The sequence below is a fragment of the Cyprinodon tularosa genome, unplaced genomic scaffold (assembly GCF_016077235.1).
Source record: "Cyprinodon tularosa strain WSP-4 unplaced genomic scaffold, ASM1607723v1 ctg482, whole genome shotgun sequence".
NCBI lineage: Eukaryota > Metazoa > Chordata > Actinopteri > Cyprinodontiformes > Cyprinodontidae > Cyprinodon > Cyprinodon tularosa.
Window position 1 is genome coordinate 708474 of NW_024039210.1, and position 13756 is coordinate 722229.

At 37.9% G+C, this 13756-nt stretch overlaps 1 protein-coding gene across 1 annotated transcript in view; it reads left to right on the forward strand.

Moving 5' to 3' along the window:
• si:ch211-200p22.4 (phosphatidylinositol-binding clathrin assembly protein) overlaps positions 1–13756 on the forward strand; it is a 143028-nt gene that overhangs the window by 99679 nt on the left and 29593 nt on the right. The window contains exons 13-14 of the mRNA XM_038302106.1: positions 3678–3778; positions 7647–7757. Coding sequence (XP_038158034.1) covers positions 3678–3778; positions 7647–7757 — 212 coding nt within the window. The remainder of the gene's footprint in view (positions 1–3677; positions 3779–7646; positions 7758–13756) is intronic.

Sequence of the window (13756 nt, forward strand, 5' to 3'; positions counted from 1 at the left end):
TACATGTGCATTTCAATGACTTAGAATATGCTCAGAAAGTTTGTCCATTTCATTAAATAGATTAAAACTGAAACTCATTATTATGTTCATTACACTCAGGAGCTCAAAGGCTTTTCATTTCCGGATTATAGCCAGTAAAAAAAAACACTAATTTAAAATATCAAACAAGGTAAAACCAACTAAAACCTATATTTTTTATAGCCTAATTATGTGGACCATGTCACTCTCTGAATAATTACTTGATCAAGCCTTTATAGTAATAATACTGTACAGTATTTTGTGTTGTTAAATGGTCATTGGGCATCCTGCATCCATTGTGTTTGGACTTAGACTCAGCTTTATTTATCCCTTGGGATTACTTCTTCAGAGAAATTCTGGTTCCAGTAGATTATACAGAGATGCAAAGATACAAAGAGTTAAAGCAAGATGCCATTAAAGAAAAACATACAACAGACAATATAAAAAGAGAAAAACATACAACAGACAATATAAAAAGAGTATATAGTACAAGAGAGCATTAAAAAATTGTAATGTCCTGGAATATGTTTCCTTTAGATATTAAAATATCTGCACAGTAGAGACTACATAGTACTTGGATTATTGCACTTGCACTGCAGAAATGTACTGACCTTTTAGATAAGTAAAGTACACAGTAGTTGGCATTTGTTATTACACAGTGAGAGAGAAGGATATTGCACATATTGTATGCAGCTGTTATGTTAGGCGTAGAGGAAAGCTTGGTTACTGTAAACGTTTGGACTGATGAAACACAGTGGAGCATCAGCAGCAGATCTGCCTCCCAAATCATCACTGACTCTAGATACTTGGATTCCTTCTCTCACAAGCGTTCCTCTAGGATCAGGAAACTTCATTTCTATTTGAAATAAAACATTTACTTTATGTCCCTATATAACTCTTGAATTTCAAATTAGATAAAGATATAAATACCTGATATGATAACACAATGAATCCTAAATACCTTTATTATTTAGCAGTGTGGAACATTGGTCACATACTCAAAGAACAATATATAAATATTAGATTCTATCAACCTTAAAACAGAAGCAGAGCGTTTCTATCAGTGTGCTTATATGGAAATTCTAGATCCAGGCTGATATATTAAACTATTTGTTTTGGCTGTTATTGGAACGATTTCCAAACTCCATATGTGATCAGGAAATCCCAAATTTACTCTCATTTGTTTCGTTTACATCCACAAATTTCTCCATCTAATGTAATCCTTTGTTGATCAGAAATTGTAAATGTGTTTAAGCCGGGCTTACACTTTTTTTTGCCCTATTCGGACCGACTTTCCAGTCGTGCTGGAATTTTCCGATCGGGCTGACTTTCAGACCTCCCAATCAGGAATCGTGAGGTCGGGAGAAAATCAAACATGTTTGATTTTCAGTCGACCGTCATTAGCAAATCGCTTAGTGGGCAAATAAGGATTCTTCTTCTTCTTTCTCTTAGATGTAAACACAGAAGCATGGTTCTGATGTGTGTGTATACATGCACCAAATTTTACATCAAATTAAATCATTTAAGCATGCACCAAACTGTCTTAATTTTCCATTAAGTTGTCCCGCTGATGTTGCAGGCATAAGCAGTAGAGACTATTTTACACCAAAGGTCAGAATGGGTGTGTAATCGGACAGGCAGACATCAATAACACCCCCCCTCTCGTTTCGAAGGAAACTTCTTTCCCATCGGACCAAATCTGATTAAAATATTCAGTCTAACATTTTAACATTAAATATTGTTGATCTAATCAGGCCTTCAATCCTAATATTAGTGTCCATGTAAATGTAGCTAATGTTGTAGCTTAGGTTATATGCTCTGAGCTTCACACATTTGATCCCATAAACGCTGCCGTTACCTTTGATTTCTTCCTTTCAATTAACGTTCCATCAGTAGGCCTGATAACGACACCCTGAACAGCCTTTTTCCCTGATGTTGACCTTTTTTCTTTTTTTTTTAAACAATGTCTTTTTTTTATTTCCAATAAGAGTACTTAAAAAAACATGTGTTGCACAATTTGCACAATGAAGAGCAGGCAAACCTCGTTGCATACACACATACAAAACGAAATAAAAGAATTTAATAAAAAAAAAAAAAAATTTTTATTAAAAAGAGCACGTACATAAAACAGTAACAATTAAATTAATAAAACTTTTACACTCAATAGCCTTACAAATAAATACAATCTACTGTTGCTTAAAGTTGTAGGGAAATCAAAAATAAATGTCAAATAATTCTGGCTTAAACATGTATAGAAATGTACTCTTTATCAGACCATATTGTCCCAAAAGTTAGAACATTTCTATTAAAAAAAAAAAAAAAAATCCTGTCTTAAAATCTGTGTTGTTTTTGTTGTTGTTATTGTTTTTTTTTTAGTCATCTTATGCAGACCAGTTAGTTTTACATTCACTTGAACACCTAATTTCAGCTGGTCATCTGTCAGTCAAATTAATTTGGTCATAGCATCTTGAATCATATTTCGCAGCTAATAAACGCAACGGTTGAAATAAAAAATAAGAATAATTTATTTACCTACATTTTTTTATAAAAAATGTATGACAGAGGAGACTCATCCACGACCTGCGACACTAAACTCTCCTCCTCTTGCATGTTTCCTCTTTCCATAGCGTTCTTTGACAGTGTAGTTTCTAAGTCACCAATTTAGTGCTACTTGGTCCCAATGGAATTTCCCATTGAGAACCTGCAAGCACTAAGCTGCTAACTGGTTAGCAAGATGCTTCCGACAAACCGGCCACAACCAAACATGCTTGCGAATATTCCACCACAGCAATCCTACCCCCTTGATAAAAATCAATCACATTCACCTTATTCACTCGTGTAAAGTCGTGCACCACTCGGGAGAATTCGGAAATGCAACATTTGGAACGGCCGCTTCCCTACGACTTTAAGAAAGTCCATTAAGGGTGTCTATATTTCTTCAAATTCTCTGACTATAAAGGTTAACTTTTCTAATTTGACACACATTGACATTTCTCTCATCCAAGGTTTTATAGAAGGTATTTCAGTTTTATAGAAGGTATTTCAGTCTCCCTGATAATGACCTTTAATGGTATCATTGAAATTAGCAAGGGTGATTGAAATATTTCATACTGTGTGCAGTTAGTCTATAAACTAGGAGCTTCTTTGAGTTTAACAATGAGATCGTTCTTAATCGCCTGGTTGTTTATAAAAGCTTAAGAGAGAAGCCTCCCACTGTGGCAGAAATCTGCCAGGGACTTGAACGTCTGCTGCTTCTACGTCAGTTTGCATTCGGAAGCTCAGAAATCTCTCGGATTCCTTCCCAGGAAACAGAAAAAGTATTATTTGGATTTATTAATCGAGAGAAGAATTTACACACTGTGAATTTACTGCCGCTAACTGTTTTATGGCTCAGGGGGGAGATTTTACAGCCCTGCAGAGAGAGGGGATTAATCTTGATCTGTGACAAACCAAGGTTTTTAGTGGCGAATTTAGCTATTTATGCTCAGTTGATTAAATATTAATACTCTCTCTCTGTCTCCTTTCATTTCTCTATACCTTTTCCTCTCCTGATGTCTTGATTTATTCCCCCACTTTCTCCTTACCTCCTCTTTTTCACTCAATATTTTTCTTTTCTTTTTTTTTTAACTCTTCCCTGCTGGGTTTGTGTTGCTCCTCAGCGTCCCCAACCTGAATAGTGACCTGTTTGATCTGCAGCCGGCCTTCATCCCCGCTGTGCAGAGCACTCCTTCCATCTCCAACGCCAACAGTGCCTGGGGAGGTAAGCTTTGAACGCACACATGAAGGCACCAGCAAGGGCATAGGACATGGCTGTCTCTAACAGATTCACAAGAATATAAGTCAATTCAATGCTAAAATATTCAGTTATCCTCCTTTTTTTTCTTTAGATCAGTAAAATAGATCTGGGAATATTATTTTATATGCAGTAGTGTTTACATTTTACAAAATACAATCTTTATTTTGAGTATTTTCGTTGAGTGGCTGACGTGACTATGCAGGAAGGTTGTTTTATTAATATTCTGCTTTCTGCTCTTAATTCTGATTTATATCAAAATGGTTTTTCAGCACATTTATGATGCTTTACTTTTTAATAACAAGGTTCTGATGGCCTTTGGAAGACAAACAGCCCTTAGCATCACTAATCCTCCACTGTGTTTCACCAGTGGGTGTGAGAATTCTTGTTCACATTTGAACCTTTATGTACAGAACTATATATTTAGATCAGTCTAGCCTGTGGGTGAATGCAATTCCACGTTGATGCTGGATCTTGCCAGCTCTGTGATTTAAATGTCTTCCTCTTGGGTCTCACTCTCCAAATGTCCAAATGAACCGAACACAGGAGACGTCGCCCTTCATTTTCATTTTACATGTTTGTCAGGGTGGAAAATGTGGCTGTGGTAGAAAGTGAACCCCAGCGTAGGTGTTCATATATTAGCTTTGCCCTGTGTGTTCCTGGGGGGGGGAGAAAGAGAGAAGGAAGCAGGCTGACATTTCAGCTCGCTATCAGCTGTCTTAAATCAAAGTGTAGCACAATGATGCATCTAGAAGCTCTGGTAGTGTGGGGGTATTAAAGGCTTTATGTTACAGGATTATGCTGAAGCTATTTTGAAGGCGCTTGGCTGGATTTCAAAGTAGGAGCTGCTTGTAAGAGACTGGATGTCATCGTCTGTGGTTCCGACTCCATTGCTCCCCATTATTTTCTGTACATCAAGGCAGCAATCTGCACAAAGTGATTAGATGTTTGTTCAGGAGATCAGTTGAGGTGAATGAAAAGGGGTCACAGTGGGTTTTATTTTGTTGAAGGACTGCTTGATAACAAAGCTCTGCCTGTTAAAGTGGGCAGAATCTTGAAGAAATCAGCCGTTAGCTGTTAGGTTAGCAGGGATTTACTCATTTGTTATTTATTTTTAATATTTAGGGATGTAAAATTAAATTCAAGAATCTAAACTCATTTTATATTTTATTTACCTTCTGGTATTCATAAAGTATTTTTGATTTGAATTGAATTTAGACATATGGACTAAACTGTTTGTACCCATTAATTAATGAAAGAAGCAACCCACAATGGTCAAAGGTAATAAGAAATAAAAACTCTATGTAAATGAAATGAAAACAAATAAAATAAATAAAAACACTGGACTTTGGAAGTTTGAAGACATTTCACTTCCTATCCAGGAACTTTTTTCAATTCAAAATTTTTTTTTAACTTTTTTGAAATGACTCTGACCTGAATGACTGAGAATCTTCACCAGCAAAAAGGTCAGAAATAGTTTTTGCAATCATGCTTCAACAGAATAATTTAAATTAATAAACTAATTAGAAAAGTTTGGACGAAAATGATTATAGCCTTAAAAAATATTAAATAATGTGTCCAAAGGGACGCGTTAAGTCAATGTGCATCCACTAATCAGCACCACATCATCTCTACTATCTTTGCATGAGTAAATGAGCCTGTCCATATATTAGGCTACAGGTAGTCACTGGGCTGTTTGGTAACATGGTGTGTACCGCACTCTACCTGGACAGAGGAAAGGAAATTAGATAGGAAATTATAGACTAGCATATTAAATGATAAATGTTCTATAAGCATCTCGGAACAGCTTGATGTTTCTTTGACTTCAGTTACACATTAAGAAATTTTAGCTTAATGAGACTGCAGCTAACCTCCCTGGATGTGGCTGCAGGAGGACAATTGATGACAAATTAAAGAGAACCAGAGAGAACACAGAGAGCAGAAATTATTCTAAAGGGATTATAGCTGAACTACAGTCTCCAGGAACATCTGTGTCAGATCGCACCATCTGTTGTTGTTTGATCCAAAGTGGATTTAATAGTAGATGAACAGAAGCGACACCAAATAAAAAATGAATAAAAAACAATGGAATTTGCTTAACTTCATGTTGACAGATCGCAGAGCTTCTGGGAGAGTATCCTATGGACAGATTAGGAAAAAATATATAACTTTCTCCAACTTTCTGAAGCAGCCCTCTATGAACCCTGACCTAAATCCTCTTGAGCTACCTAAATGAAAAAAGAAGATGGATCAGACTAAATACTGGGTAATCCTTGAGGAAAGCCTGATAGAGGCAGAAAAAAGACTTGAGACTATTGACCAGAGGTAATTCAGATCTGAGGTAGTTTCTTTGCTTAGAGACAATTCAACCAGATCATACAGTCAGACTGGTTCAAAGTTTCCTGTCAAAGGAAAACCAGTTGATTGTATTTACTCTTCGACTCGAAGGCAATCCCTCAGACTAAGCATGTTTGTAGCAAAAGTGGAGAGGAAAAACTCCCTTTTAACAGGAAGAAACCTCCAGCAGAACCAGGCTCAGTGTGAGCGGCCATCTGCCAAGCCGACTGGGGTTCAAGGAGACAGAAGCAGAGATAGAAAAAGAAGCAGAGATACAAAGGGTTCCCTATGTCCTCCAGCAGTCTAAGTCTATAGCAGTGTAACTCTAAGCTTTATCAAAATGGAAAGTTTAAGCCTAGCCTTAAGAGTAGACAGGGTGTCTGCCTCCCAGACTAAAACTGGTAGTTGGTTCCACAGGAGAGGAGCCTGATAACTAAAAGATCTGCCTCCCATTCTATTTTTAGAATATCTAGGAACCACTAGTAAACCTGTAGATTGAGAATGAAGTGCTCTGTTAGGAACATAAGGAACAACCATATCTCTGATATAAGATGGAGCTTGGCCATTTAAGGCTTTATATGTGAGAAGGAGGATTTTAAATTCTATTTTGGAATTTAAAATCCTCCTTCTCACATATCTTTAGAAGGATCAGAACCATCCTGTCTAGAAAAGGAGCAGCTTTAGAAGCATTTTGCTCATGAGGAGTTGAATAAAATACCTGCTGAGAGGAGCAGCAGTCTAATTGACGGTTACAGGAATCGCTTGATGGCACTGATTGCCTTAAAAGGTTCAGCAAAAAAAAAAAAATGAAGTTGAGAATCCCACAAATTTTGTCCAGGACTGTTTCATTAATTTTTTTAATTATTTTATTGAAGCATCATTGAAAAGCAGTGACATTTTCTCATTTTCTTATCTTTTTATTTATTCTTTCTGTCAGATTCAAATGATTTCCGTGACCATTGTGGTTTTTTTTTTCTCTCATTAAATGGTTGGAACCATCAGTTTTGTCTACATGTGTATAATATAAAATTAACCAAACCCTGAACAGGAAAAGCTCCTGAATGTTGTGGCAGTTTGTTAATCACAGAGTTCCCACAGTCTTGAGTTTGATCCTTTCCTCTAGTCATTAAACTAGTGTTGGTGTTTTATCATCCATCCACAGTGACGGCTGCAGTGACGTTTTAGTGCAAAGGTAGATCCGTGGACTTTTTTCCTGCACGGATTTAACTGTTCACTGAAAGCCTTTTTTATCAGCAGCCTGCGCAGAATCCCAATGTTCAAATGAACAACAATAGAAGACAGTCCAGAGGCCTAAATCTAATGGGATTAGTCTACATCAAAGCTGGAACTTTGTTTTTTCCACACACAGTCAGTCTGTACACACATCCTTCAGTGCCCTCTGTAGAAATGTTGATGGAGAAGCTGCTCCATCTGCTCTTACATGTAGCTCTAGCAGCACAGTCAGCCTTACTCAGTCATTTTTAACTGCATTCCTCAGGAGCGGAGAGCCAGCCACTGCAGCAGCCCACCCCAGCCATGACTGTAGATTTCGATGCTGTATTTGGGAATAAGTCCACACCCAGTAACAACGGTCCGCAGCCTGCAGCCGGTAAAAAAGGCCTCTGTCTGCCTGTCCAGACGGGGGAAATACTAAAAAACCTTTCGGCTTTGATGGCGACATGCAGAGCTTTTAACTAACCCTCTGATCAGTGTCGGCGACCTGCGACTGCTCCTCTTTAAGGGTCGCATTTTCTCTGGCTTTCTAACTCCGCTTCATGGTGTGTCTTTTTGTTTTCTCCTCTATTTATTTTTCTAATAATGAAAACAAGTGCAGCTCTACAGCAGATGCATTTAAAATTTAAGCTCTTGGTTCTGAACTTTATCAGCTGAATTACTAATTTTCCAATTCACTTAATTCCAAATGTATGAGATGGTCTGGAGTAAGATGGTCGACTAAAGCAAAATTAATAATTGAGAGCAGATCTGCGGAGTGGAGGAGATGTTTAGGAGCACATTTCCAGCTTTATCTCATGTGTTGGTAACCTGTCTGCTGTGATGACAGCTTTAAACAGATGCTGCATGTTGGACTCTCTGCCTTCTTATTGGCTTCTTTCATTTGAACATCTTTCAATTCAATTCAATTCTTTTATTAAGGGATAGCCCCTTGAGATGATCCATCTCGTTTTCGAGGGGGTCCCAAGAACAACAGAGACAAACAATACACACAGTCACACATCCATACCAAAGCTCTTCATCACTACAAGCTAAACAGTCCAACATCTCTACACAAATATATTTATGCAGGTAAACAAACAAATAGAAAATATATGTATCTATATATATAGAACACTAAGCAGAAATAAAATAAGAATAAAATACAAGTAAAGTACTCAGGAGAAAACCCACAATTGGAAAATCAGTTAAATAAATAAAAAAGATAAGAAGGAAAAATAAGCATGTATATATGCACAACCGCACACATGAATATAGGTACAGCAGCAGGTACATAACTTTTTGTTTTGTTTTGTTTTAAGGACCACGGCCAGGAAAGCAGGTGCACTGGTCTCTTGAATGCAGAAAACTTAATAAGGATGATTTAAAGTGAGGAAAAGATGAAATTGATCTCAGTGATCTGGGTAAGCTATTCCAGTCAGAAGGGGCTTTAAATCTGAAGGCACGTCTTCCTATTTCTTTAGATATTCTTGGAACAGAAAAGAACAAATGATCAAGATGTCTAAGTCCATAAGTAGACCTATATGGATTCAAATGGTTTTGTAAATAGGATGGATAATTAAAGAAAAAACATTTATAAATAAACTGAAACCAGTGTAACTGCCGTCTAGTCTTAGGTGATAAGAGGTTAAGTTGCTGATACATGTGACAATGGTGGGTAAGGTATGGGCATCTCAACACAAATCGACAGAGACTGTTGAAAACAACATTTAGAGATTTAAGGTGTGATTCTGTTGTATTCATATACACAATGTCAGCGTAATCAAGGATTGGAAATAAAAGCTGTGTTACAATTCGTAGTCTGATCTGTTGAGTGAAACAATTTATAGAGCGATATAAGAGTCTAAGATTGAAATTAATTTTCTTGACAACGGAGTCAATATGTGACTTGAAGGAAAGATTGGAGTCAAGCAGTAGGCCCAAATATTTAAATTCTTCCACATTCTCCATAAGAGTATCATCCAGAAACCTTATTGACAGAGTATGATCTTGCTTAAAACGGGTTGTCCTGTTGTCAAAAAGCATACTGTAAGACTTAGTCTTATTAAGTATGAGCCCATTCGCTGTAAACCACTTCTGAATATCATCAAAGTCTGATTGCAATGAAGACTCAATCAAACTAATGTCAGGTTTAGCAGAGTAAATAACTGTATCGTCAGCATACAGCAGGATATTACAGTTTGAGCATACTTTTGGAAGGTCATTTATGAATATAGAGAACAACAGAGGGCCTAAGCATGAACCTTGCGGAACCCCATTTTCCATAACTGTGTACTGAGAAAGACAGCCATTGAAAGCCACCGACTGACGTCTTAAATGAAGATAAGAATTAAACCAAAAAAGTGACTGCTTACACAGACCGATACCATGCAGTTTGTCAAGAAGTAAATAGTGATTGACCAAATCAAAAGCCTTGGTGAGATCTATAAATATTGCTCCAGTAGGCATGTTATTGTCTAAAGAGGATGTAACATCATTGACAAACTTTGTGAGGGCAGTAGTGGTAGAGTAGTTTGGTCTGAAACCTGATTGCATCTCAGAAAGGACAGAGAAGTCATTGACATATTTAAACAATCGCTTAAAAATAATTTTTTCAAATATTTTTGCCACAGTATTAATAATCGAAATTGGTCTATAGTTATTTGGGTCAAGTGGATCACCACTTTTATGTATAGGTGTTACTCTAGCATACTTCCACATGGCTGGAACTTCAGATGTGGATATGGATAAATTAAATAGATAGCATAGTGGAAATGCCAGGATGTGAGATGCAATCTTAATAAACTTAATTTCCAGACCATCAGGACCAGCACTACCAGATTTAGTATCAGAGATAGCCTGTTGCACTTCAGTAGGAGTTATTGTAGTTAGTGTAAAAGAAGTATTGGCTACTGGTGAATTTACAAGATTGGAATGGAATAGATTAGATGGGCATAATTTGCTTACAGAGGAAAAATGTTGGTTAAATGCATCAGCCACAGTAGCAGGGTCACTACTAATTTTATCATTTACACGAAGCGATAGAGGAGAATTCACAGCAGGTTTATTCAATAAGCTGTTAAGTTTTTTCCAAAATTGTTTTGGACTAGTGAAGTCATTAGACAATGCTGTCTTATAGTAATTTGACTTTGCATTCCTTGTTTTCACAGTACAGATATTACGTAATCTCTTATATTCGATCCCATCAACCATAGCTTTTGTTGATTGGTAACGCTTCCAGGCCTTATCCCTTTCCTTAAAAAGATGCAACAGGTCACCATCAATCCATGGTAGATGCCTACCCTTGACTTTCACCGATACCCATGGTGCATGCTTGTCAATCACATTGTGTACCTCAGTATGAAAAAAAGTCCAAGCATCCCCAACATAAGGAATAAGTTCTAACCTAGACCAATTGATATTTAGCAAATCATTAATAAAGGAATCTTCAGAAAAGTTTTTATGTTGTCTTACTTTAATTATTTTAGATGGCAATCGTGGCAATCTTATTTTCCATACACAGAAGATAACCGAGTGGTCACTGAAGCAATCTGATAAAATACCAGAATCAGCTATTCTGTTGGGATGAGTGACCAAGATCCAGTCTAAGAGAGATCTGGAACTCCCAGCCACTCTTGTGGGTTCCTGTATTATCTGAGTGAGATGCAGGCTTTCCAATAAACTCTTCTCCTTAGCTGAAGACCTGTCGAGCCAGTTTCGGTTGAAATCACCCAGAACAATAAGTTCATCAGAACAATTAAGTGAATTAATAGTGGCAAGAATATTATTAATAGATTCGGAAGGAGAGTTAGGAGGCCTGTAGATATTACCAATAATCAGTTGTTTATGATCAAAACGTAGTCTCACAAAGAGGCACTCAAAGTGCAATGGGCTTTCATTTGGACTAACAACCTCTGAGGTCAAAGTAGAAGATATATAGGTAGCAACACCTCCACCACGACTGCCTCTATCTGCTCGATATAGGGTGTAACCCTCTAGGCTTATTTCAGCATCACATATTTTATTTTGTAACCAAGTTTCAGAAACAGTAATGACAGCAGGTTTGTTATAAGAAAGCCAAGCTCTTAGGAGATCAATTTTGTGAGGTAAGCTCCTGATATTTAAGTGAATGATAAATAAACCTTTACCCATATTCAAATAGAACCAAATAAGAGAGAGCAGGACACAGCGTAGGATAGAAGAGCAACACACACATACACACACATCTCACCACACACACACAAACACACATATATAGCCTTGACCGAAAAAGAAAGTAGACTATCTGCCAGCATACACAAAATATTATGATTATTCTTTTACTTCTTAATTTCCCATTAAGTCCACAAAAGGCAGCATCTATCATAACTAAAACAGAGAAAGGCCCGTTGTAGGGCGCACCAAAACAGCACATAAATGTGCAATCCAATAATAGGCCTATATGTCAACAGAGGGCTGCTTATCATACCAAATGCAAAGTATCTCAGTTTTGAGCAAAGGGACAATTAAGGAGTGTCTTTCACGAGTATTCAGTTTTCCATATCATTCATTGCCTTCAAAGGAAAAAAAAAAAAAAAGAAAAAAGAAAAAGAAAAGAAACAGAAGAAGGGGAAAAAAGGTATGAAACAATTGCAGCATCTTCTGAACTCATATACAATAGGCTAAACTCAAAGTTGAGTCAGTCAGCATTTCCAATTTCCTGCAGAAACTGAAGCGCAGCGTTGGGTGTTTTAAACTGCACAGGTTTCCCGTTGATATCGACTACAAGTATAGCAGGGAAAGTCATGTGATAGTCCAGTTTACGTTGCTTAAGCTGTTTTTTAATGTCATCGAATTCACGCCGTTTGTTGATCACAGCCGCACTGAAGTCGGGAAATATATGAATCCGCTCACCATTGTAGACAAGTTGCTGCTTTTCTCTGGCCAGTCGAAGGACTTTCTCTCTGTCCTGAAGACTGAGAAATCTCACCATGATCACTCTTGGCTTGACGTTGTCCTGTGTTTGCTGTGTTGGATGGCGATTTGCCCCCTTCTTTGCTTGCTGCGCCTCGGAGCGCTGCGCCTTCACCTTGGGTTGCTGTTGCGCAGGGGAGCGATGGGCCTTCTCAATGGCCGGGGGTGTAGGGAAGTTTTCACTCCCGAAGAGGTGAACAATCAGGTTGGAGATAAATCCACGAGTATCCTTTCCCTCCGATTTTTCCGGAACGTGGACAAAGCGAAGATTGTAAGCCCGGCTTCGGTTTTCGATATCATCCAGCTTGGCGCGCAGGTATGCGTTTTCCTTTTCTAATACTTCCATTCGTTTCCCATAATCAGAGATGTTGTCCTCGTTGCTGCTAACTCTCTGCTCAAGCTGCGAGACATGCTCTCCTAAATTTGAAAGCGAGAGCTTTATTGTTTCCAAGTTACTCTGGATAGTGTCCATTCTTGCATCAAAATGACGCACCATTTCGGACTTTAATTGCTGGAGCGCGTCCAGGAGAACTTCATTTGCACCTGACTGCATCTTAGGGCTTGCTAAAGCGTCAGAACGTTTCTTGAAACAAAAAGTCGGCTGCAATTTTCATATAACTTTAAGTTCTACAACATGTTTCAGTAATTAGAGATAATTGAAGGCCATATCTTTCGAAAAAAGTTTGTTTGGCAGAGCAGTCTGCAACACAAAACACTCACGCAGCCGCCATCTTTCGAATCCTGAGAATCATCTGAGAATCTTCACACCAGTAAACCTGTTTGGTCCTAAGATCCTGCTCCAATGCTGAAAGGATCCACGGTGTTCAGCTTTTAAAAAAAAAAAAGACTCCTGCTTTATTTTCTTTTACCAAAGCTTCAGATGAGACCTTTGCTTGTACAGAATCAGCCTCCATGTAATGTTTTCCTTGTGCTTTCGCTGTTCATCAACTTTATCTCTCATCCTGTCTCATCACAGCCGCAGTCTTCAACGCATTTTGTTTGGATGCCGTGTGACGGATCGACACAAAGTAGTGCTGTTTAGTGGAAGGAACAGGACGTAATGTTTTTTTAATATTTATGAAGAGTAACCATCCCAGAAGTGTAACGTGTTTGTTTCTTAAACCCTTACCTTTGATGCCCAGCAGTAAAATACAGGAAGACATGATAGATATTAGCGAATTAGTACCGGTTCATGTTTGTGTGACTAAATCCAGCTTCAAAGGTTTGTTTGAGAACATTGTTGAAAAGGCAAATTCCTGAAAACCAAAGCGTGCAGCAGGAGATCAGGCAAAAAGATACAGTGAAGTTTAAGCCGGGCATACACTGTGCGATTTTTTTCAATCGTTGCATGCAGCTGCAGCTCACACTGTACGACGAAACCGCAGATTCACAGCTCACGATGTCTGTGCAACAAGAAGCTCTGATGCAATCTACCTGCTCAGA